The 26,285-nt window shown below is 48.8% G+C and overlaps 1 protein-coding gene across 1 annotated transcript in view; it reads left to right on the forward strand.

Annotated features, from left to right (window-relative positions):
* Positions 1 to 26,285, forward strand: part of Slc5a10 (solute carrier family 5 member 10) — a 69,060-nt gene that overhangs the window by 848 nt on the left and 41,927 nt on the right. The window contains exons 2-6 of the mRNA XM_048366805.1: positions 19,179 to 19,250; positions 19,635 to 19,739; positions 20,092 to 20,151; positions 20,869 to 20,973; positions 26,003 to 26,108. Of these exons, the coding sequence (XP_048222762.1) occupies positions 19,179 to 19,250; positions 19,635 to 19,739; positions 20,092 to 20,151; positions 20,869 to 20,973; positions 26,003 to 26,108 (448 nt within the window). The remainder of the gene's footprint in view (positions 1 to 19,178; positions 19,251 to 19,634; positions 19,740 to 20,091; positions 20,152 to 20,868; positions 20,974 to 26,002; positions 26,109 to 26,285) is intronic.

Genomic DNA, 26,285 nt, shown 5'->3' on the forward strand with positions numbered 1-26,285 from the left:
CGTGTCCTGAACACGACATTTTCTCATGAGGGGTGTGAGACTACATCCTACCTCCTGTAACACCCAGCCTGTCAGCAAGAGCTGGGGGGGCAGGTTAGAGATTGCTCATGTCCCCTCAGCTTTCTGAGCCTCAGCATCTCAAGCTGTAAGATAGGGACATCTCCTGCCACATGGTGGGAGGTCCCCACGAGAAGGGGCTCCCTGGGACAGGATCTAAAGTGGTAAGGGAGCTGTGATTGCTATGGTGGTCACAGCAGACTGTGTGGACATGGCGCAGATGGTGGAGATGGTGGGGGGTTGGGGAGGAGGGGAGGCTGTGGAGTGGTGGTGGTGACGGAGATGGTGGAGATGGTGTGGGAAGTATTGGGGTTGAGAAGATGTGGATTTAACTGAGGCTCTGGGGGAAGTAGGGAGGTGGTGATGGTGGAGGTGATGATGAGCACTTTGGTAATAGAAGCAATAATTGACTAAATGATGATATGATTCAATCTAAATCACCAGTGGCCCCATTCTGACCTTCAGCAAAGCTGGCTTCTAGTCCTGCTCTGCTCTGTGTAGCCATACTGAGGTGTTGGGGGCTGTTTATATTTGCAAACTGATGGATATAGTGATCTGGTCATGAGAAAGGCTTTTGGTGACATTTTTCCAGCAGCATATTTTCGCTTTGTCTCTCTCCGTGTCACGTTTTGGCACTTCTTGCAGCATCAGAATCTTTTTTATGACCGTTTTTGTGGCAATCGTGACTAGTGGCCTTGGATGTTCGTATTCTAAGTATTTTGGAGGGGTGACTGGAGCTGTGGCGTGTGCACAGGTCAACTTGGTGCATCTGGACAGTGTGTGCTGACTGCTCCACAGGCCTACTCCCCCCCACATTTCCCGAGACATGATACTGAAATGGAGCTCATTAATAACCTGCAGTAGCCTCTAAGTATTCAAGTGGAAGGAAGAGTGGCATAGCTGTCACTTTAAATCAAAAGCTGGAAATGATTAAGCCGAGTGGGGAAGGCTGAGGGAGTCCAGCGGCTGGAAGCCAAGCCGCTCGCACTAAGCAGTCAGGAAAGTTGTCACTGCCAAGGGAAGGTTTGCGAAGGAAACCGAGCTGCTCAGCAGCCAACTCATAATGATGAGAAAGGGAAACAGCAACTGCCACTGTGGAGAAGGTTCTAGTGTCTATGTACAGCAGCTTCCTGAAGTCCAGAGCCAGGTCCTAATGCTCTCTGGCTTTATGAAGTCCATGAAAATAAGAAAGGGTCTAAGAAAGGTGCGAGCTGGCAGAGGTCTTCCTGGGGTGTAAGGAAACACGCCCCATGGCCTGCAGCACAGGTGATAGCAGCTGAAGCAGCCTTGCATTGAAGTAGACCCAGCACAGCCAGCGTGAAGTCAATGCCTGGCTTGCACAGCTGCACAGCATGGGGCTTCCCTTGTTAGGGCAGAGGCAGTGGTGGTCTGAGCTGAAGGCCCAGTTCACAGCCATGTGACAAAGCTGGGCCTTAAGAACTATACTCCCAGGGAGGTTCACATAGTTCACGCCTGTAACCCTAGTTACTTAGTAAACTAAACCTGAGGATCACAGTTTGAAATCAGCCTGGGCAGGAAAGTCTTTGAGATTCTTATCTCCAATTAGCTGCCAAAAAGTCAGAAATGAAATGTGACTCAAGTGATATAGCACTAGCCGTGTGCAAAAAATCTAAAAGACAGTGCCCAGATCCTGAGTTCAAGCCCCAGTACCACCACCAACAACAACAAAAGGGAGAGCGCTTTGGATGAAATTAATCTGACTAAATACATGTACATGTGAATTACAATGGTGAAAACCCCTTTGTGCAATTAATATTCCTTTTATAAAAAGGGAAAAGAAAGAATTACAGGAAAGTAAATAGGCTCTGTAGTGGGGGTGGGGGAGTACAACAGGAGGAGGAGTGCCAATGGAGCAGGTGAATGAGGGCAAACATGATAGGAAGATTTTATCTGAATATATGAACATTGTTTAAATGAAACCTGTTGAAATTATTTTAAGGAGCAAGTGGTAATTTACACTAATAAAAATTAGGGCTGGGATGTGGCTCAATGGTAGAGTGCTTGTCTAGCATTCATGAAGCCCTGGGTTCAATTCCTCAGTACCACACAAACAAAAAAAGTCAGAAATGATGCTATGGACCCAGGACAAGCCCATTAGGGCTCAGTAGGTCTAGAACTCTAACCGCTGGGAATGCTTAACTCTGACCACCCCTAGAATGCCTCAAACCCTGAGCCAATCAGATTTGTACCTGTGTCCTAATCTTGCTTGTTTGAACACCTTATTGTTGTAACTTTGTTCTTTGCCTTTATAAGCCCTGTGTAATCACAGCTCGGGGCTCCTTCCTAACCTCCGCTGTGTAGGTGGGTAGGACGAGGCCCGAGTTGTAGCTCACTTAAATAAAGCCTTGCCTTGCTTTTGCATTTCGGGAAAAAAAAAAAAAGAAATGATGCTATGGCTCAAATGGTAGAGTGCTTAGCCCTTAGCAAAAAAGAAGCTCAAGGACAGTGCCCAGGCCCAGAGTTCAAGCCCCAGTACTGGCAAAAAAAACCCAAAACACACAAAAAGTAAAATTAGTGCTGAGAATGTAGCTCAGTGGTAGAGTGCTTGCCTAGCATGCACAATCAGCACCACATAAACAGAAAAAGCAGGAAGTGGTACTGTGGCTCAAGTGATAGAGTGCTAGCCTTGAGAAAAAAAGAAGCTCAGGGAAAGTGCCCAGGCCCAGAGTTCAAGTCCCAGGACTGGCAAAAAAATAATAATAATTTAAAAATAAATTAAACTTATATGAAAAAGAATCAAAGTGGGGAGACCTAGGAGATAATTGGAGGGGGTGAATCTGATTGGGTACATTTATGAATGGATGGAAATGTCACAGTGAACTCCCCATTGTACAACTAATAATTTTAATGCTAATTAGTTTTTTAATTTTATAAAAATGGCAAAAAAGAGAAAGTGATCTTTAATTTCTGCTCACTGTGGAATATTCCCTAAGAGATAAAAATCCAGATTTGACCCCCAAGGTCCACATGACAAGACAACATTGTAGTTTCTACTTTCTGTAGTTTCTGTAGTCAATCTGGCTGAGTGTTGCATGTCACACCCAATCCAGATCTTCCTAGACCCTTTCAGTCCCCCTGGTGGGGTAATTTGAACAACATCCTAACACAATAGTTTGTTCAGTGTCAGAGGGTCTTCCTGTAGCATTAGTGCCCTTGGCTTTAAATGGACCTGTTCTTGGGATGCTGGCCTGAGAACGTGTTACTGTCTCAGCAGAGAGGAGCCGGCACAGATCACAGACCTCGAAGAGAGTGCTGGGGGCTGCTGGGCACTGGGTGTACTCCTTCCCAGCCTCTTCAGTCTTTATTTTCATTGCTTTGGGTCACAGGACAGGACCAGCCCTGGCTAAGAGCACAGCCTGACCTGCTTTGTCCGAATAGTCAGGAATGGTCTTATGGACAAACTTGAAGTGTGTGCATGCAGCCATGGATTGATGTTAAGCTAAAACCATGAGAGTGCAAAGAAACACAAGGTGATGGAGTCTCTGTAACTGTCTGAGTGATGAGACCAGAGCCCATGATGATGAAAACTGAGCTCTGATGCCCTTCCTTCTGCTCCACTGCCTGAAACAGGGATTGCTAATCACCTAACACACCAGGCTGAAAATCCAAACAGCCACTCACCCTAAAGTGCCACATGTTTGAAACCTTCTAAGAATGATTCCTGATTTCCCAGCCAGCCAGCTAGCTTCAGTTAACACAAGAATCCTTCCTCATGAAAGGGGACCGAAGTCACTTGCTGACACACAGCTGTTTTCCCTGTCCCTGTGACACAAGGAAAACAACTTTGAAATCATTAGCCTGCTTTGTGGGTGGTTTCCTGTCTAGAAAACAAACCTGTTCTGTTCCATTAATAGCTATTCCAATTAAGAGCACCAAACTAAATTGTTGTAATGAGGCAAAATTCACATCGTAGAATTTACTATCTTACCTGTTTTTTTTTCTTTTTCACTGGTATATATTAATTGTACAAGATTTCACCGTGACGTGTCTGCCTTGCTGTGACTGTGTACAATTTATGTATTTAGGGCTGGTAAATTCCTGTGCGGCCATTGCTTTTATCTGGCTCCCTTGTTACTTCATTCCCATCACTCCAGAAGGAAATCCTGTGCTTATTTGCTGCCACTCCTCATTCTTCCCTCCTCTCCTGGCCCTGGAAACTATGAATCTGCTTCCTGCCTCTGAGACTTACCTGTCATGAATATACCTTATAAAATGGAATCAGACACTTAATGGCCATTTATGTCTGTTTTCTTTCCCTTAGCATCATGTTTTCAAGGTACATCTAAGTTGTAGCATGTGTCAGAATGTCATTCCTTCTTTTTTTGGGGGGGGGGGGCATCAGGAGTGGGATAAATTTAATCTTTCTGCTAGCTGTGTAATATTCACTGTGTGGTTATACCATGGTTTACAGATGCATTTATCTGTTGGGATCTCTTGGGACCCCTCTCCCCACTTCTCCAGGGGAGATGCCTGAATTCTAACTATGAAAGAGCACTCGGCTTTGTCCCCCGCCTGCAGAAGGCAAAACGTGCTCTCATGGATTATGCTAAGTTGAGGAAAGGTTGCCGAAGCCTCCCCTCCCCCCATCCCCTCACGTGTCAGGAGCGGTGGCGGAGAGAGAGACATCGGGGAGACAGCTCGATGGTCCATGAGTCTCACCCTCTCAGAGGGCGGGCAGAAGAATTTATTATGGTGACAAAGGTGGAAGGGGAGGGACTTGGGGTGACTGATTAGCTGAGCTGGGCTGCCCATCAGGTTATGTCATGAAACTTCCTCTGTGGGCGGGGGCTACAGCCCCCCAAGAGCTGGGTCTCTGTAGAAGTCCCCACCATGATGGCATGCACATGTTCACCCCAGGGGCTGGGGGATTCTCTTCCTGTTAAAGGTGGAAGGGGAGGGGACAAGCTAAAGCCAGCTGTGGCCTCTTAAAGTCACAGCTGTCCCCAACATCTGCTCCTTTTTTTTTGTTTGTTTAAATTAGCAGGGGATGTTGTAAACATATGGTATATGTAGGCATAAGGCAAATGCTGACATAAGATATATAAGGGATAGGTAAAGTGGCCATTGTCTGGCTTTGTCCAGAGAAGCTGGAGTCCTTAGCTGGTCTCGCGCCAAGTGCAGGAAAAGGGCAGACATTCCTCCTTTGGCGGTGAGGTAGAGGCAGGCTTAGGTTCTGGCATCTCTGGTAGTTCACAGTAGCTGATAACTTAAACATAAGTGATTAGTAAAACATTTCTTTTTCTTTATAAACATTGAAGCGAAGGTGCTAAACCTTTGTGCTTACTTTTTTCAAAACATTTCTATCATAAAATATTGGGGTTGATAGTCAAAACCCTCAGCTCCTATTTTCTTTCCAATGGGACTCCCCAAGTCTAGCAGCAGGGGGAGAGGAAAGGAAGAAACACGGTGCAAAATTTCTTTAGTTTTTGTGTGACGCTGTGGGCAGTATCGCCACGGCAAAACATTGCGCCATGAGACACTCAAGAAAGAATCTAGAAAGCAAACAAAGAAAGGAAGCTTGGTTGCCTCCTACCGGCCTCCTGCTGTATGCAGTCAGGCTTTCCATATTCCCATAAAAGAGCAGAAGTCCAACATGGTCCTCATTTTTCTGGAGAGAACAAGAAGAAAACATTTCTCCAGAGTGGGTGCTCTGGGTTTAATTTTTCAATCTGGACAAGCATGTGCAAGGCTCCATCCCACACTGATTTGGGGATGATTTAAAATTTTTTGATATTTAATATAAGCATAACTATCCTTAATTAATCCTGGGGGCTACCTATAAGCATAACTATTTTTAATTAATCCTGGGGGCTACCCCCCCCTTTTGTTATTTAAAATTATGACACTGGCAGGCACCAGGCAAAGAGTATGGGTGGAGGTCTCTTCTTCTGTAGCTACTTCCTGCTGAAAGGGGGCAATGTAATCAAGAGCCCCTGATCAGCCTGGCACCATCCAGTGTGGCTGGCAAAAGTTCCCATTATTACTACGAGAATGGTTACTAAGGCCAGAGAGTGCTATGGTCTCCTCTGGCCAACTCCTGCATCTTGGGCATACCCAGAAGTTTCCAGGACTGGGGCCTCCAGAGTTCAGGTCTGTGTAAGGGTGACGGCTACGAATGGCAAATTCCCAGGTGGTAATCTCAGCAAGAGATTTTATTCTGTTAAAAGAAGCTTTTGAAAAGGTCAGGCAAAGTATTGACAAGTTATCAGAGCTGGTTGGCATGTATGACATAAAATATCCTGGGCATAAGCCAGAAAAGTTCCATTTGGAGCATAAACCCAATTGTAAAGTGAACAGGTAAGGAGGAATGACTGAAAGAAGTGTTTAGTGATAGAAAACCGATTTGGCGTAGCCAGTCAGAGGCAAAATATGTACATATATACAATTGTCAGAAAAAGGAAAATGGACAGGTATTACCTCTATCGATTTCCTGGCTCTGATCCATTTTGAGAGGGCGAGACAAGGCAGCTCTGTTTAGGATATGACACATTCTCCTCTCACTCCATTCCACATTCCTATCTCCTGGACTGGCTAAGTCCCAGGACTTCCAGCTAGTTGCTGGGATGGCATGCTCCCATCCGCATCTACAGGTTCTGAACTCAGGGCCTGAGCACTGTCCCTGAGCACTTCTGTTTGAGGCTAGTGCTCTACCACTTGAGCCACGGTGCCGCTTTCAGCATTTTGCTGGTCCTCTTGAGCCAAGCTCTCAATCTGGCTCTTTGCTGGTTAACTGGGAGGTGGAGTTTTAGAGAGATTTTTCTTTTTGCCCGGGCTGGCTTTGAACCTCATCCAGGGAGTTTTAGACATAAAAGTCCTTTTTATTTCCAATTGAGCAACAAGGAAAACAACAGAGATAATACATTTGTAACTTGTTGAGAGCTGACCAAGAACTGCTTGTTAAAGTTTTGCTGTAACACTTAGAGAACATGAGATTTATCTATGTGCCATCAAATCAAATCATATCATTTTAACCTTACTGGCAGGTGGAAGAGAGCATAAATGGCTAGGGCGTTAGCTCAGGACGGGTAAGACTCCCCACTCTTCCTTCTTTCTTTCCACCCTCCTTTCTCGCCCTCTCCCCTAATCACCCGACCTGCAGGTAAGTTAGAGTGGAACGGGGGGTCAGCTCCGACCTGACGTGCACGGGATCTGCCGCAGATATGTGATCGCCTCCTTACGCTAGAAGTCTGGCGAACATATGCAACAGGGCCGGCTTCTTAGAGCGAACTGACTTTATTGAGATAAGGACAAGGGGAGATGATTCCGAGGGAGGGGTTTGGCCAGGATGTCGATAGGCTGAAAGGTATCACCTGACCCCCAAGGGCTAATGTCACTCGAGCGCGCTGAACCAGGGCGGGGTTGGTAGGCGCCAGGCTGGCTAGGAGGTTGGGGGGCTGTTTTCCCAACCGGTTCCTCTGGATTCCAATCCAGAGGGGGTAGAAGGGCCGCATTCCCCAGGGCTGGGGGAGGTGCATCAAGCCTCTTCCATCAAGGGGGAAGATGGATCCCAACATAAATGAATAACAATTAAGAGGGCAAAGGGTCAGGACAATGTAAAAGTCTCAGCTTCCGTGGATCTGAAGTGGCCGTGTCTTCCATCCCAAATCAGCAGGCTTTGTTAGACATATATGATGGAGGCAGGCAGGAGAGATGGGTTGGATCTGGGCAGGCTGCAGTGGCATCTCTCAGAATCTGGATAGATTGTCACACCTCCTGCTGGGTTGCCTGCAAAATTTCTATACAGACTTGTTGATATTTGAAACTTCCCCAGCATTTTTGGCTTTTGTGGATTGATGCCCTTCTGGTTTAAGCAGGGTAAACGGATTTTCTTTTCTTTTTTTTTTTTTGGCCAGTCCTGAGCCTTGGACTCAGGGCCTGAGCACTGTCCCTGGCTTCTTCCCGCTCAAGGCTAGCACTCTGCCACTTGAGCCACAGCGCCGCTTCTGGCAGTTTTCTGTATATGTGGTGCTGGGGAATCGAACCTAGGGCCTCGTGTATCCGAGGCAGGCACTCTTGCCACTAGGCTATATCCCCAGCCCCACATGGTTATCTCTGTGGCCACCAACATAACTATGGTGATTTAACCTGGAGTAACTGTTAGGATAGGACTATTCACATCCTTACAAGGCTCATAAATCATTTGAGCAGCTTCCAATGCAAGGGAGAGAGAGAGAGAGAGAAAGAGAGAGAGAGAGAGAGAGAAAGAGAGAGAGAGAGAGAGAGAGAGAGAGAGAGAGAGGGAGAGAGAGACCAAGAGATAATTAGTAGTGAAATCAGGCAGCTTGGGAACAGACAGCTAGCACATGCGTTGGACCTGCATCCTAGGAAGCAAAATGTTTAATTTTGGGTCAGAAAAATTTAGGTTAATAGTCACATTTGTATGAAATGATTCCAATTTCTTGATCTTGAGAGTTTATGAGAACACAGGAGAGAAAAGTGGGAAGGTAAAATCTTAATTTATACCAAGGATTTGTCAGGACTAGATGTACACTTGACTTTTAACACACTGAATATAAAGAATAACACACTGGTTTTACATCACTGTACTTAGACCACATGCTGCATATTTGAGTTTCTCTATTATGGAGTTTCTCTTAGACACATTTGCCTGCATCCGAACATTGGGTTGAAAAGCTATTTTGTTTTGTTTTTAAATCTTACCAACAGACAGACATACGGACACACAGACACATATATGAACCCTGAGAGCTCTTAAAATTGCTTTTTTGATTGGCCATATAAGTTTTCTGGAATTCCAGTGGCAAATGGTATTAATTTGCCCATAATAGAACCACGTGGTTGAATAAAAAACAAAAAGGACGTAGAGGAAGATGGCACCACCACAGTAGGGAGGTACCCCAACTTGCTCCAACTGAATAGCAAGCTGGGAACTCCAGCACCCAACACCCCATCAAGAATCCAGCAAAACCAGCATCCAGAAGCAGTGGAGAAATGCAGGAAAACAAAAAAGGAGTAAAAAAGAAGAGCCGAAAACCTACATGGAGCCGGAGAATCTATGGGGCACCCTCCCCCCACCAGCCGACCCTGGCCTGAACAGGGCCAGGCTGGGAAATGGGACCCTGCGATTGGCAGACTGACTGCCGGGAGCGCAGAGTCCAGACAGCGGGACTCCACGGACACTAGGGAGAGTGCGGACTAAGACATACGGCCACGGCGGCAACGGGAAGTTCTGGCCCACACCAGGAATGGACGGATATAATTGGCTGGGGAACCCAGCGGTGCAGAAGGAGAGAGCCGGGAACGCCACCACGACCTTTCGCCACACCCAAAGGACCAACGGCGGTGCGGGACACACACACAATCCAGGACCAGTGAGTCCCCCATTACTCCCTCCCCCAACAGGAGATCAGCTATCAGAGACCCAAACCCTACAAAGAAGCTAGATCTCCTTCCCTCCCCCTCCCCACCCCGAGGGAACAAAGAACCCCCAAATCAGGCGGGAAGCTCCCATCAGGCGCTGGGAAGTCACAGGAGTTTAGCAGGGGAAGGGCAGAGCAGCACTAAGGCCGCCCAAAATCCTGAACTGGCCGAATCGGCCCTGCCCCCTTCCCAACAGGGCCCGGGGGACGGCCGGCAGTGCAAGCCCCACCCGAGGCTCCTGGACCTCGCGGACTTTTACAACTAAAATCACAGGCGCTGGTGGGCAATACCAGCACAGCAGGGACACCTGGACCTGATCACGTGCACCGCTCGCAGCGGAGGCACAGTCTGAGGGTGCTAACCCGCGCACAGACAGTTGATCCCACTGGGCCTCACACATACCGCCCCCCACAGCGGACTCGCAGGAGGGCGCAAGCACAACCCAACAACCCGTGGCTCACTCTGGTAGGCGTACCCCACTCAGGTGGACGGGGCCGCAGGGGCAGTGCACAGGTGGGCGGGGCTCCCGGCGACAGCGCCCGCTCTGGTAGGTGTGCCTACACAGGAGGGCAGAGCTGTCCACCGGCCCATGCCCACTCAGTTTGGCGTATTCCGCACAAGTGGGTGAGCCTCCCCTCAACAACACCCGCCCTGGAACAGTCCACACAGGAAGGCAAACTGCCTGAGAGGTGAACTCCTCTGACCAAGATACAGAGTGGAAAAAAGAACCAAAGAAGAGATAAGCCTCCACGCAACGCTGAATCAGCGACCAGCAAACCCCCAACAAGGGCATGCTAGGGTCAGCACAGCACAGCGCCAGGACACTGTCCCACAGAGAAAGACACAGAACCTACCGGCCCCCAAGAGCAGGAAGAGTGACCATCTCAGCAAAAACCGAGAAGGTCACGCTCACCCATTGGGAAGCAAGGTTCAAAGCCAAACCCAAACCCAGAGCCAGGACACCAGGACACAAGGCTCCCACCGGCGGACCAGCGGGAAACAACACAAAACCAAACCAGAAAAGCCACGGACAGATCCCCAGATGCTCAAATCACAAAGAAATATAACACAGTCCATCAAAGAGCAAGCCAACTCTCCAGCTCCAAAAAGCAGCATGACTGAAGAGGAGATGGAGAATAAAAAAGCAAAGGAGGCCATGTTAACAAAAATAAGGGAAATCGTCAGAATCGAAATCAGAAAACAATTCCAGGAGTTTAGAAGGGAAGTCTTGAAGGACATCCAGGAAGCCAAGAAAGAAATGGAAGCAAAAATGGATACAATGCAAGCCTACTTTAAAGAAGACCTTAACATCCTGTGAAGTGAAATGCATGAAAAAATAGATTTAAAATACAATTTTTTTTTTTTTTTTTTTGCCAGTCATGGGGTTGGACTCAGGCCTGAGCACTGTCCCTGGCTTCTTTTTTCTCAAGGCCAGCACTCTGCCACTTGAGCCACAGCGCCACTTCTGGCCATTTTCTGTATAGGTGGGGCTGGGGAATCGAACCCAGGGCCTCATGTATACAAGGCAAGCACTCTTGACATTAGGCCATATCCCCAGCCCTAAAATACAACTCTTTAAAGGAAGAAATTTCCATGATCAGAGCTGATCTGACAACCATAAATAGCTCTCTGACATCCATAAACTCCGCAATTGAATCCACAGCACAAAGAATCGACCATATGGAATCCAGAATCTCTCACTTGGACGATGAAGCAGCTGACAACAACCAGAAAATTACCAAACTCCAAGAAATGGTGAAGCTTCAGGGAAGACTAATCCAGAAACTAATGGACAAAGACAAGAGATATAATCTGCGCATAATTGGAATAGAAGAAGGAGCCAAATACCAGAGCAGAGGGTTTCATCATATTTTCAATAAAGTTATGGCAGAAAACTTCCCCAATCTCACAAGGAACCCCATCCAGGTAACCGAAGCCTATAGGACACCTGGCAGGCCAGACCCCAGAAAAGCCACCCCAAGGCACATAATATTCAAGACTTCAGATCTCAAGATTAAAGAGCAAATTCGGAATTCAGCCAAAGCGAAGAAAGAAATTTTCTACAATGGGAAGAGGATTCAAATAACAGCAGACCTCTCCACACAAACCTACCAAGCACGAAGTGAGTGGAAGAACACCACCCAAGTACTACAGGCTAACAATATGCAACCTCGGATCAAATATCCAGCGAAATTGGAGTTCACATTCGAAGGGAAAACCAGATCTTTCCATACCAAAGAGGATCTAAAGGAGTATGTGAATAAAAAAATCAGCCCTACAGCGAATTCTAAGAGAGGAAACACACCTTACAGAGTTCGTACAAGAGACACAGACAGAAATAGAAAGAAACCACAATAGCCAAAGCCCAACAGAAAGAACAACTCACTAAAGACAAGGAAAATAAAAAAGAGGAAAAAACAGCCCAACAAGAAAATGGAAGGAGAAAAACCACTCTTATCCTTGATCTCTTTGAATATAAGTGGTTTAAACTCTCCGATAAAGAGGAGCAGACAGGCAGAATGGATCCGCAAACAAAAAGTTGACATCTGTTGTCTACAAGAGACACACCTTACAGCAAGGGACAAAAACAGGCTCTGAATGAAAGGATGGAGCAAGATCTTCCAAGCAAACGCACCTACCAAAACGGCAGGTGTAGCCATCCTGATCTCAGACAAGCTGGACTTTTCATTAAAATCAACTCAAAAAGACAAAGAAGGACACTACATTTTAATACAAGGAAAAATCCAGAATCAAGACATCACGGTGATAAATGTATACTCACCGAACAAAAGAGGCCCTACATATGTCAAGCAAATTCTCACAGAATTACAGAACAAGATAGACGCAAACACAATCATAGTGGGTGACTTTAATACCCCACTCTCTCCAAGAAACAGATCCAACACCCAGAGGATCAGCAAGGGAGCTGAGGACCTAAGTAACACCATATCCCAAATGGATCTGACAGCTCTATACAGAATCTTCCACCTTACAGAGACCCAATACACCTCTTCCCAGCAGCCCATGGATCATATTCCAAAATAGACCATTCATAGCCCACACACAGAACCTCAGCAAATACAAAAGTATTGACGTCATTCCATGTATTATATCTGATCACAGTGCATTAAAGGTAACCCTCAATAACAATGGTTACCACAGAAGCTATACACACTCTTGGAGGCTAAACCCCACACTGTTATCCAACACTTGGGCCACAGACCAAATTAAAGATGAAATCAACGAATTCATAAGCCACAATGACAATGAAAATACATCACAAAGAAACCTATGGTACATAGCTAAGGCAGTACTGAGGGGCAAGATCATTGCCCTCAGCACTCACATTAAAAGAATGGAAGCAGAGCAGGTGAATAACCTTACGATGAAACTAAAACAACTGGAGAAATAAGAAATGACTGAATCTAAATCGAATAGGAGGAGAGAGATCACAACGATTAAAGAAGAGATAAATCTGATTGAAAATAGAAATACCATTCAACAAATAAATAAGACTAAAAGCTGGTTCTTTGAGAAAATAAATAAAATTGACAGACCCCTCGCAAGATTTACAAAAAAAAAGAAGAGAAGAGACTTATATACGTAAAATCAGGGACTCCACCGGACAAATTACAACAAGTACACACGATATTCAAACAATCATAAGGAGCTATTTCCAGAACCTCTACTCAGTAAAAAAAATAATAATTTTACAGAAATGGATCAATTCTTAGAGAAGTACAAACTGCCCAAACTGAACCAAGAAGAAATAAATCAACTAAACAAACAAATAACTTACAGCCAGATACAGGAGGTAATCAAGAACCTCCCAACAAAGAAAAGCCCAGGCCCAGATGGAATCACCAACGAATTCTACAAAACCTTTAGTGAGGAGCTAATACCAACACTTCTCAAACTCTTCCGCGAAATAGAAACAGAGGGAGAAATCCCAAACTCATTCTATGAAGCTAATATCATACTCATTCCCAAACCAGGCAAAGACCCAACAAAAATAGAGAACTACAGACCAATGAACTAATGAACTAATCACTAATGAACACAGACGCAAAGCTCCTCAATAAAATATTAGCTAACAGGATCCAGAAACTGATCAAGAAAACTATCCATCATGACCAAGTAGGCTTCATCCCACAGTCACAAGGATAGTTCAACATCCGTAAATCAATCAACGTAATTCACCACATAAACAGATCTAAAATCAAGAATTACATTGTTATCTCAGTCGATGCCCAAAAAGCCTTTGACAAAATACAACATCCATACTTATTAAAAGCTTTGGAGAAAATAGGAATAGATGGAACATTCCTCAAAACAATAAAAGCCATATACAACAGACCAACTGCTAATATCATATTAAATGGAGAGAAACTTAAATCATTCCCCCTAAATTCAGGAACAAGACAAGGATGCCCAATCTCCCCACTTCTTTTCAACATAGTGCTGGAATCCCTAGCCATAGCAATAAGTCAAGAGGAGGACATCAAAGGGATCCACATAGGCAAGGAAAAAATCAAGTTATCCCTATTTGCAGACAACATGATCTTATATCTGAAGGACCCAAAAAACTCAGTCCCCAAATTCCTACACCTAATAAACCATTTTGGCAAAGTGGCAGGATAAAAAATCAATCCACAAAAGTCAGCAGCTTTTCTGTACACCAGAAATATACAAACAGAAAAGGAAATTATGGAAACAATTCCATTTACAGTAGCCAAAAAAAGAATAAAGTACCTAGGGATCAACTTAACCAAGGACGTGACGGACCTATTCAATGAAAACTATAAAAATCTAATAAGGGAAATCAAAGAAGACACAAGGAGATGGAAAGACCTCCCATGCTCATGGGTAGGCAGAACCAATATAGTGAAAATGGCCATATTGCCCAAATTGTTATACAAATTCAATGCAATACCTATCAAAATCCCAGCCACATTCTCCACTGAAATAGAGAAACCAATCCATAAATTCATATGGAACAGCAAAAAACCTAGAATAGCCAAAGCAATTCTAGGCAAAAAAAGCAGTGCAGTATGTATCACAATAGCAGACTTCAAGCTCTACTACAGGGCCATCATAACAAAAACAGCCTGGTATTGGTATAAAAACAGATCGGAAGACCAATGGATTAGAATTCAAGATCCAGAAATAAAACCGCACTCTTACAGTCAGCTGATATTCGACAAAGGAGCTAAAGACATACAATGGAATAAACATAGCCTCTTCAACTACTGATGCTGAGAGAACTGGGCAGCCATATGCAGAAAACTCAAAGTAGACCCAAGCCTATCACCATGCACCAAGATCAACTCAAAATGGATCAAGGACCTCATTATCAGACCTGAAACCCTGAAACTACTGAAGGACAGAGTAGGAAAGATGCTAGAACTTATAGGCACAGGAAGGAACTTCCTGAATAGAGTCCCAGGGCACAACAAATAGGGGAAAGACTTGACAAATGGTACTACTACAAATTAAAAAGTTTCTGCACAGCAAGGACATAGCCACCAAAATAGAAAGACAGCCAACGATATGGGAAAGGATATTTACCAGCACAGCAACAGACAAAGGCCTGATATCTGTCATCTACAGAGAACTCAAAAAACTAAGCCCCTCCAAGCCCAATAAACCAATTAGGAAATGGCCAAAGGAGCTAAAGAGAGACTTCACAAGAGAAGAAATAAAAATGGCAAAGAAACATATGAGGAAATGTTCAACATTCCTGGTAGTAAACGAAATGCAAATAAAAACAACCCTGAGAACCACCTCACCCATTAGAATGGCCTATACTCTGAACTCAGGCAACAACAAATGCTGGAGGGGGTGCGGGGAAAGAGGAACCCTTCTCCATTGTTGGTGGGAGTGCAAATTAGTACAAACACTTTGGAGAACAGTATGGAGGTTTCTCAAAAAGCTCAATATAGGGCTGGGGATATAGCCTAGTGGCAAGAGTGCCTGCCTCGGATACACGAGGCCCTAGGTTCGATTCTCCAGCACCACATATACAGAAAACTGCCAGAAGCGGCGCTGTGGCTCAAGTGGCAGAGTGCTAGCCTTGAGCGGGAAGAAGCCAGGGACAGTGCTCAAGCCCTGAGTCCAAGGCCCAGGACTGGCCAAAAAAAAAAAAAAAAAAAAAAAGCTCAATATAGACCTACCCTATGACCCAGCCATACCACTCCTAGGCATCTATCCTAAACAGCAAACCCCAAGATAGCAAAAAGACATTTGTACTTCCATGTTTATCACGGCATAAGTCACTATAGCCAAAATATGGAAACAACCCAGATGCCCCTCCACAGACAAATGGATCCAAAAAATATGGTACCTATACACAATGGAATACTACAGAGCGATTAGGAATGGTGAAATATTGTTATTCGCAGGGAAATGGTCAGAACTCGAACAAATAATGTTGAGCGAGACAAGCCTAGAACACAGAAAACAAAGGGGCATGATCTCCCTGATATATGACTGTTAAGAAAGGGAGACGGAGAGACAGTAGAGACCAAGTCTGTGAAACCAAAAACTGCTTGTCAAATACTATTCCCCACAGGATTCGGGCAGCGACCCAACAGTATGTAACTAAAACCAAACAATTACTCAACACATAAAGGTCAAAAATAGACCTCTCAAAATCTATGTATGTACGTTCATATAAGACTACTGTCGACATATTGTCTAATATCAACATTGCATTTAAAGCCCTAGGCGAATTTTCTTGGGCACGGCCACGTGGCTACTGTATATGTTCTTGATACATTGTATATTGTATATATGTCTACCTGACCTAGGGAAGGGAAAGAAAAACAGGGCGTAAGATATCACAAGAAATGTACACACTCCCCTACTATGTAACTGTACCCTTTTTGCACAACACCCTGTCCAAAAAAAATTGTGTTCAATTAATAAATAAATTAAATTAAAAAAAAAAAAAAAAAGGAAACCTCTCCTCGTCACCCAATCCCAAGACAAATCTGTGACTCCCAACATGACAATTTTTCAAATCACACCAGATAAGCAAACTTCCATCCATCCAGAAAAACTCCTCCAATTTTGGTATCATTGAACTGGCAATTATAGGATATCCAACCAAATTACTTATTGCTGTATCAAAACTCTTCGTTTCCCTTTTTAATATTCTGTTTTAGTTTATAATTTGAGACTTTCCTGGTTCCAACCCCGCCTGCAGCTGTAAGTCTGACACAGAGAGAAAGTGTGCAGGCAAGCACAGCGGGGTGCTAGCCACGCCCAGCTGCCGCGCAATCGCTGGAGGGAGTTCTGTTAGTCTGAGTCCCCACCCAGCTGTGGCAAGACCGGCAGCTCTGCCCAAAAGCAGTTTTCGTCCAAAAGCCGCGGCTGCCGCCTGTGCCCACCTCCCCCGACGACCGCCCGCCATTTCTCAAGCACCGCTGTGGAACCCGAGTCGTCTGCCCCGGGGCCCCAAGCATGTAGCCGCTGCCGCTTGTGAACCCCAACGGGGGCGCCGGCTCAGGTGACCACAAGCGCCTGGAGCGCTGCCACCGCCTGAGGCCACGAGGACCCCAGATCGTCCTCCGCACCCTTCTCGCGACCCATTTGCAGATCGGGTCCTGGAAACGCCAGGTGCGCAAGGGTTCCCGCCGCCATCCCCAGCACTCCCCTGCCGTGCCTTTGCGTGATGCGCGCCCCACTCCCCTGAGGGTGGCAGAAAATCCGCTTCTCTCTCTATGCTTCTGCCCCATCTGGATGGGCACGACCTTCCGAAAACCCACTTAGCACAATCTGTGGGGTTACTGGACCCCAAAATTCCCGGCCGTGCGTTCCTGCCTGTGCCTCGCATTCGGGCGCTGCCGGGCTCGGGTCGCCTCCCCTGGCGCGGGGATCAAGGCTCTGCTACGCTTCTCACAGCTCCCTTTCTCACCCTCTCCCCTGGTCACCCGACCCGCAGGTAAAGCCAGGGTGGAGTGGGGGGCTCAGCATAGACCTCAAGTGCGCATGGCCGAACGAGATCACCTTGCCCACCTCCTTACCCGTAAAGAAAGCCAGGCGTACGGGGACCTCGGAGACACTTCGGGAGCAATCTGATTTATTAAGGCGGGGGCAAGGATTAATATGGTAGGAGGGGACGAGAGAAGGTGATCGGTCAGGACGCTGATGATAGGCTACGAGCTTGCCATATGACCCCCTCATGAGCTAACATCTCTCGGAAAGCGCCAGGCCAGGGGGAGACTGGGGGCGCATGGGCTGGCGAGAAAGTTTGGGGGCTGTTCGCAAAGCCGGTTCTTCTGGTTCCGGACCCAGAGAATTGTGGCCTGCTTCCGCATTCCCCAGGCGTGGGGGAAGGGCAGCGTCTCGGGCGCGCTCCCAATGCCCATCCCCCGTCAAGTCCAAAGGCTGGACCCCAACAGGGTACCAGATGTCGGGATCTCTTGGGACACCTCTCCCCACTTCTCCAGGGGAGATACCTGAATTCTAACTATGAAAGAGCACTCAGCTTTGTCCCCCGCCTGCAGAAGGCAAAACGTGCTCTCATGGATTACGCTAAGTTGAGGAAAGGTTGCCGAAGCCTCCCCTCCCCCCCCCCCCGCCGGTCCCCTCACATGTCAGGAGCGGCGGCGAGAGAGACGTCGGAGAGACAGCTCGATGGTCCATGAGTCTCACCCTCCCAGAGAGCGGGCAGAAGAATTTATTACGGTGACAAAGGCGGAAGGGGAGGGACTTGGGGTGACTAACTGATTAGCTGAGCTGGGCTGCCCATCAGGTGAAGTCATGAAACTTCCTCTGTGGGCAGGGACTACAGCCCCCCAAGAGCTGGGTCTCTGTAGAAGTCCCTGCCATGATGGCATGCTAGTGTTCGCCCCAGGGGCTGGGAGCTTCTCTTCCTGTTAAAGGTGGAAGGGGAGGGGACAAGCTAAAGCCAGCTGTGGCCTCTTAAAGACACAGTTGTCCCCAACATTTATCAGCTGGGGACATTTAGACTGTTTCCATTTTCATCCACTACAATGTGGCTGTGAACATTCCTGTGCAAGTCTCTGTGTGGACTTATGTTCTCAGTTCTGTTGGGCATATAGCTCAGAGTAGAATTATGGATTATATGGTAGTGTGTGTGTGTGTGTGTGTGTGTGTGTGTGTGTGTGTGTGTGTGTGTGTGTATGCTGGTCCTGGTCCCGAGGCTTGAACTCAGGTCCTAGACATTGTCCTTGAGCCACTTGAGCCACTGCTCCACTTCTGGCTTTTTGGTGCTTTTAATTGGAGGTGAGAGTCTCATGGACTTTCCCATCTGAGCTGGCTTCACACAGAGATGCTCAGCTTCCTGAGCAGCTAGCATTACAGGCGTGAGCCAGCACTACCCAGCTGGGATACATGGTAATTCTGTGCTTTTTTTTTGCTTTTTTTTTGTCAGTCCAGGCTTGAACCCAAGGCCTGTCCCTGAACTTTTGCACTAAAGACTACTGCTCTACAGCTCCACTTCTGGCTTTTTTGTGGTTAATTGGAGAGAAGAGTCTTAGTTTCCTTCCTATGCTGGCTTCTAACCTCAATCCTCAGATCTCAGCCTCCTGAGTAGTTAGGATTATAAGCTGAGCCACCACTAGTTTTGTTTTTTGTTGTTGTTTCTTTTTTTAAGATGCCACCACACTATCTCCCACAACAGTAGCATTGTATAGTCCCATCAGCAATGCACAAAGTTCTAATCTGTGCCTCTCCTTTTCTGCTCTTACAAGTCTTCTTGTCGAGCCAGCAAGAACACAGTGAGTGGCTACTTCCTGGCAGGCCGGGACATGACATGGTGGCCGGTGAGTGTACCCTAACCTCTCAGGAGTTCTCTTGTTCACAGCACTTCAACTAACCTCTAGGTCAGCTAGCAGCTGCATCCCTGAGGTCACTTCATGGGTCATCCTCCCCTAAGGTCGCTGTCTAGGGCAAGTTCAGTGGGACAGGTCTGACAATGACAAGCTGGGGACAAAGGAAGAGGCTGCCGGAAGTTGCATAAACTTCTGTGATTATGTGTCTGAAACTTTGCTCCTCGGCTGTGCAGATGGCCATGGATCCATCAAGCCCCTCCCGGTGCCTGGTCTCCTTGTCTGTGAAGGAGGCCTGTGAGGCTGAGGGAGAAGCTGTTGGGTCCATGCTGGGATTGGGGTGGTGGGCCTGCCCTTCACTGATTTTCCTCTCTCCAGATCGGAGCCTCCCTCTTTGCCAGCAGCGAGGGCTCTGGACTGTTCGTGGGACTTGCGGGCTCGGGAGCTGCTGGTGGCCTGGCTGTGGCAGGCTTTGAATGGAATGTGAGTCCTAGGGGATGGACACAGCCCATAGGAGGCACAGACTACAGCCACCTAGGATGACGGGGTGGGAGGGCAGTTCCTGGAAATTCATGTCAAATGATGTCCTGGAAGACTCTTGGCAGGATGACCTTCAGATGACACCACTCCCATCAGTGCAGCTGAAAGGGGGCTGCTGTCCTTGGCTCAGTGCATCTGTCTGGGGGTGGGGGGGAAGGCTCCCCAGGTTCTCACAAGTCAGGTGGGCCTGGGGCAGCCAGGCCCCCAGACTGCTAGTCACAGCCATGTCTAACTGTGTCTAGAGGCAGGACTGGGGAGCCGCACCTGTGGTCCTCACTTGCCTCTGTCCCTACAGGCCACGTATGTGCTGCTGGCGCTGGCATGGGTGTTTGTACCCATCTACATCTCCTCCAAGGTGAGCCTGAGTTGGGAACGCAGCTGGGGGTGGGAGTGCCCCCCCCTTGGGCCAAGTTGATGCCAGTGAGCAGGACCCTTGAAGCCTCATGTCACGAGTTGCTGCACCACAAGGGCAAGGTTTATTATTGGTGTAACTAACATACCTATCAGCCCATTAATGCAGGTCTCCTCAGATCTCAACCTGCATGTGTAGCTGGCTCCTCCCACTGCCCAGCATGCTGCCACTCGACAATTATGCTCCTTCCACTCAGCACACATATTGCACACCTGGGTAACATCTCCAGGCTGCACACCTGGGCAGCATACTTGATGACATGTCTGCGTGCATTGTCTTTGACTGCCCATTCCTTCATCCCTATCCCTGTCTGCAGTCACTAAATCCAGTGGATTTCTCTCCCCAGTCTCTCAGCCTCCCCTATGACACCCCTTGCAGCCATCTCCCTGTCAGCCTCATCATGGCTGGTCTGGATTAGTCACACCAGCCTCCCAACTTGTCCCTCTGTTTCCAGTGGTATCTCCTTCAATCCATCCTTCCTCTCAGCCCTGAGGAGCCAGTCTCCTCTGCCCCAAGCTCTTAGCAGTTAGAAGTCAGCCTGGAGTTCAGGCCTGGGTCAGGGCTATAGTGGGTCTGTGGCCCTGGCTTTGTCCTCAAGAGACTCCATGCCAGGAGAGGCAGCGATGGGCACAGGCCTAGCCATCTTCTGTGTGCCTGCAGATCGTCACCCTGCCTGAATACATCCAGAAGCGCTTCGGAGGCCAGCGCATACGCATGTACCTGTCTGTCCTGTCCCTGCTGCTGTCAGTCTTCACCAAGATATCGGTGAGCTGCCCACCTTCTGTCAGCATGGCCTGAAAACATCCCAGATCTGAGACCTCCCAAAAGGACTTGCCTGGAATCTTCTCATCTATCTCTGCCTTTTGTGTAGCTGAGGAAACTGAGGCCCTGAGAAGGACAATGACTTAGCCAGGTTCACACAGCAAGCCTACGACAAATGGTGCAGGACCCCAGAGGTACAGGCTCAGACTCAGGTCCATTGCACTGAGCCAGAATCTGCCACCAGAGGGCGCCAAAGCCCATGTGGTATCTGCCAGAAGCCACCTTGGCCTCCCATCCTAACTGGGGCTGGAGGGAGGCTCCAGTGATTCCTGAGGGTTAAGGTGGAGGCCTGGCTCTGGGAATGTCAAAAGCAGCACCCACCTAGAAAGAATCATAAGGAGCTCATAAGGGACAGGTGCCTCTGGTGCCTCACATCTATAATCCTAGCTACTCAGGAGGCTGAGAATCATAGTTTGAAGCCAACCTAGTCAGGAAAGTACGTGAGACTCTAATCTCCAAAAAGCCAGAAGTGAAGATACTGCTCAAGTGGTAGAGCATTAACCTTGAGCAAAAATGCTAAAGGATAGCACACACACACACACACACACACACACACACACACACACACACACACCCCTCAGGCCTGTCTTCTGATGGCCTCACTTGTCTGTGTAGAATCAAGAGATTTGCTTCCTCTCTAGTCTGGAGGGGCCCGGCCCTAGGCTACCCCTGAAGCTGAGCTACAGAAATAAATAAGCCCTGGAACTGCCTGGGGCCCACACTGCAGTGGGAGGCCAACGCATAACAGGAGAAATGATGGGGGGAGGGGGGCTTGGAATTGGCTTCAATGAAGAAAGAGTTGGGAGTGGGGAAGGGGAGCAAGTGCCCAAAAGGAGTGACCTGGGGCCCTGTGGGATGTCAGGAGACATAGACTGGTGGTTACTAGGCTGGGCGCTTCTGGGGATCAAGTGGGGAAGGGTGTGAGGCACGAAGCTGAGAGGGAGGGGTGAGGACTGCGGCAAATCAGCCATCAGGCTTCTACACTCACAGACTCAAGGCTAGATGCTACATTTGGCTGTTTGGAAAGCGCCAATTTGTGCTAGCCGGCTGAGGGCTGAGAGCTGAGCCAGGGATGGGCTGTAAGAGGGTGAAGAGCCCAAGGCATGGGGACATTAAGCAGGACAGTGATAGGACCAGTTTTGCATCTTACTGCTCTTTCGAACCCTAGTAGCCAGTCTAGAGGAGGGGGGAAGGAGAGAGGCTGAACCCCCGTTCCAGTCAGCTAGACCCCAGTTGGTCTCCACACAGTAGAACTAACTTCCAGGATGACAGAAGAATTTGGTTGAGTGAGAGAGTCCTCAGGGACAGGATTGTCTTGCCCCGTACCCCCAACTTCTCAGAGTTATAGATGAGAGCCCTGAGCCCTGGATCCCTGCTGGTCCTCCCCAGGACAAGGTTCCAAGGTAGAAAGACCACTCAGAGCCCAAGACTCTGCCTGCAGGCCTGACCACTGCCCCATCAAACCACAACAGCCAGGATGAGGGCTTCTGACTCCACCTCGGGATGAGGTGACTCAGGGGCTCCCCACTGTAAAATGGGGAGTACCTGGGGAAGCGGAGGGGAAGCCGGGAACACTCATTGCCAGGCTTGGTCTGGGAGGCTCCTGGAGCCGCCCTGGCTCTCGCTTTGGAGTGGAGCTGTTTGAAGTGCACGATGCCTGCCAGCCTGAGACCCTGACCTCAGCAGCCACACCCCAGGAATGCCCCCACAGGATGGCCCAGCCAGAGCCCAGCCCTGAGGCAGGGATCACACGGCCGGCCTGCTCGAATTCCTCAGGCAGGGTACTGACCTGGTGGTAGTGGACAGAGGCTCACCACTGAGCCCACAGGGAGACTGGGTGCAGCTCCACCACCATGAGGCTCTGGGCCAGTCATTTAACCTTTGGGAAATAGGGAAGCCAGACATGACACCCCAGGTCCCTTAAAGTACAGGATGGTTTGGCCTATAGGTTGTCCATCACTGACCCTCTGCTGCCTCACTGATAGCTCCTCTTCCTTGCCCCATTACACACATCGCTCCAGCCATACTGGCCTGCTTGTATTACCAAGAACACTCCAGAAACCCTGGAGCCTTCTTCCACCTCGTGTCCATGGTTGCCTCACCTCTCCCCACTTTAGTCTTTCAAATCTCCCCTCCCTCACCCCTGCTCCAGCAAGGCCAGCCACATCACCCTTCACTCCCTCTTTTTCAAACCCTCAGCATCTTCCATAATTGACTTAGATCATCTATTGTCTGTTTCCCTCACATTTTTGGGGGTGTGCTAGTATTGGGACTTGAATTCAGGGTCTGGGCACTGTCCTTAGGGGTTTTGTTTGTTTCTCAAGGCTGAAGCTCTACCACTTGAGCTACAGCTCTACTTACAGCTTTTTGCTGGTTTACTGGAGATGAGAGTCTCAAACACTTGCCAGGCTGGGCTGCTTCAAACTACAGTCCTCAGATCTCAATCTCCTGAGTAGGTGCAAGCTACCAGCACCTGGCTCCCCATTTTCTCTTTGCTCACTGATGCGCTATTGTGTGCCTAGCACCCCTCAGGTGACTCAGTGAGATTATTCATACCAGATGGCTGGGTTTTTGTTTTTCTATAAAGAACCAGGTAGTAAACATTTTCAGCTTTGGGGATCTCTGCAAGCCATGGACAAGGATTGAATTTGAAGCCTGCAGGCTTTCTGTCCTAGGAAAACATGTCTACAGTTTACTGTGCACCTACTGTGTGCCTGGCTCTGGGTGAGCAGCCCAAACTCAGGAAGGCTTTGTAAGTAGGTGGGACAACACAATCCTAGTGAGGGCTGCGGTGGAGAAGGGGCAGGGAAGGGATAGGGGGACATAGAAGGAGGCCAGGTGGAAGCTGACAGGAGGAAGAACATGGTCTAGAGTAGCTGTGCCAGCCTGGCTTCAGCTTCCAGAGCAAGTGATGGGCAAGTCCCAGGCGCTGGGGCCTGGGAAGGGAAAAGTCAGTTAACTGGTGCCTGGGGGTGCATGAGCAAGTGTACATTCTCTCTCCATCTGTGCAAATTGAATCCTAGTCTATCCTCAGCACAAATGCATGGGCAGAGCCTGCACTAGGCAGAAGCAGAGGTGGCCATGAGTGTTTGGAGAGGACTCTCACAGGAATGGGGTGGGGTAGAGACAGAGGGTGTGGCAAAAGCAAAAGGTTTCTGTTCTGAATTCCCAAGGGGTAGTGAGAGCCTGACCAGAAACGGGCAGGATCCAGGGCAGGGGACAGAGGATGACATGGAGACTTGTACTCACTAGCAAAGGGCTCTCCTAGCTTCTCTGCTACTCCATGGAAGGAAGAGAAGGGCTCCATGAAGGAAGGTGGCCAGGTAGGGTCAGGAGAGGACGCTGATGAGAGGGCAGGAGCACCAGGGCAGCTCCAAATTGGGGTTTGGAACATGGCTCCTTCAATGTGTGTTGGTGTGTTGGGGTTTCAAGCTGTAGGAGCCCCACAGTTCAGCCTCTGCTGGCCTGGCCTGTCCAAGTGCACTTTCCCCCATGGCAGCTCCATGGTGCCAGGAGTGGGGCTGCCTGCTCTGAATGCTGGGCCCTTCGGGGGGGGGGGGCGCAGCCACAAGGTTTCTTCCCCAGGAGCTCACTGGCCCAGTCATTCAGCAGGCTCAAGGGGGTCTTGGCCCGTATTAGGTGGCACAGTGCTGGAGTCCTGCTGTGGAGGAGCAGGGGTGGGGACCGTTGCAGAGGAGGGGCGTGGCCAACCTCTGGAGCAGGGCAGCCAATGGGATGCAGCAGCAGAAGCTCCTGCTGGCTTCTGAGCACGGGGTGGTCAGCAGCTCCTCACTGGGCAGCGGTGGAGAATGAGGCCCCCGCTTGCCTCACTGTCCTCTACCTGGGCTATAGGTGCCTGCTTCTGTTCTTTTGACTGTATCCCAGGTTTCACCACAGTAAGCAAGTTCCTCCACTCTCTAAGCTGCTGTCCACCTGTGTCTTTGAGTTAGGCACTGCAGGTACCCTTGGGCCATGAAAGGAAAGCATAGAGGAGAGGAATCCCCTTCAGAAGACTTCCTGGGCCTCCGCTGCCATGCCAACAGGTGGCAGATGAGAGCTGCAAGACAGAGGGCCAGGGGCTACTACACCTGTTTCTCTGTTTCACATCGGCACCCTCATTTTATAGATAAGGGCCCAGGAAGTGAAGTAACCTGCTCAAGGCCATATGGCTGAGGCATACAGACCAGGGGTCCAGACCCAGGACCCTGCAAGCTCTTAGCTTTTACCAGACCAAAGCCTGCCTGGGCCTTGGGAAAGCTTCACCTGTGGGGGGTGGGGCAGAACAGTGATGTCTGCAGCTCTTCACCAGGACTCTCCTGGGGTCCCTGCAGGGAAACTGGATGCCACGCAGGGTCCTACAGAGAAGACAGTCAAGGCCTCACCACCACCCACCCCCCCCAACACCCTGCCTGTGCCTGCGGAAGGAGGGAAAGAGGACTCAGCAGCCCCAGGAGAGGTCAAGGTTTAGCAACAGTCCTCTACAGCCTCAGCTGGTGACGGCCACCCCTGAGCATCCTGTCTTTAGGTCCAACCCCCCAGGGACAATGAGCAAGACCCAGCAGCACCCAAGAGTCCTTTTAGGTCTTCCTACAGATTCTTCGTGGACTCTGCCTCATCTAGAATTCCCTAGGAACTGAGGGGTCAGGGTTCTGTCTTTTGCATCCCTAGCCAAAACCAAATAGTCACACCAGATAACCACAAACGCAATAACCACACTGCTGTCTTGGCACTGACCACTTTAGAACTTTATTAACAGACAGAAACACCCCCTGTACATCTGAACACAGCACTTAGCTGTCCATGCCAATCTTCCTCCCACTCACAATAGTGGGGTGAGTGGGAGGGTCTCCCTGCCTCATCCACAGGCTCTGAAGCCACACAGTCTGTGGCAGTGTCCAGACTCTTGAGCCCTGGGTCCAGGTGTCATGTGTCATGATATCCTCCAATTTCAGCCCCTCTCTACTATCCCTAGATCGACCTGTATGCAGGCGCGCTCTTCGTGCACATCTGCCTGGGCTGGAACTTCTACCTCTCCACCATCCTCACGCTCGTCATCACGGCTCTGTACACCATTGCAGGTGCGGAACCCACCTGTGGCCTTACCCTGCCCCAGGGCTGACCCGTGGGCGGGGGGGGGGGCGAGTGCATGAGGTAGGGGGGCCACCTCCTTGTAGGAAATTGGGGACCCCCTGAAGAACAGCCAGCTGTGAGCAAGAATGATAGAGATTTGGTGCCTGGCTCTGTATGCCTGGACT

The sequence above is a fragment of the Perognathus longimembris genome, chromosome 17 (assembly GCF_023159225.1).
Source record: "Perognathus longimembris pacificus isolate PPM17 chromosome 17, ASM2315922v1, whole genome shotgun sequence".
In the NCBI taxonomy this organism is placed as follows: Eukaryota; Metazoa; Chordata; class Mammalia; order Rodentia; family Heteromyidae; genus Perognathus; species Perognathus longimembris.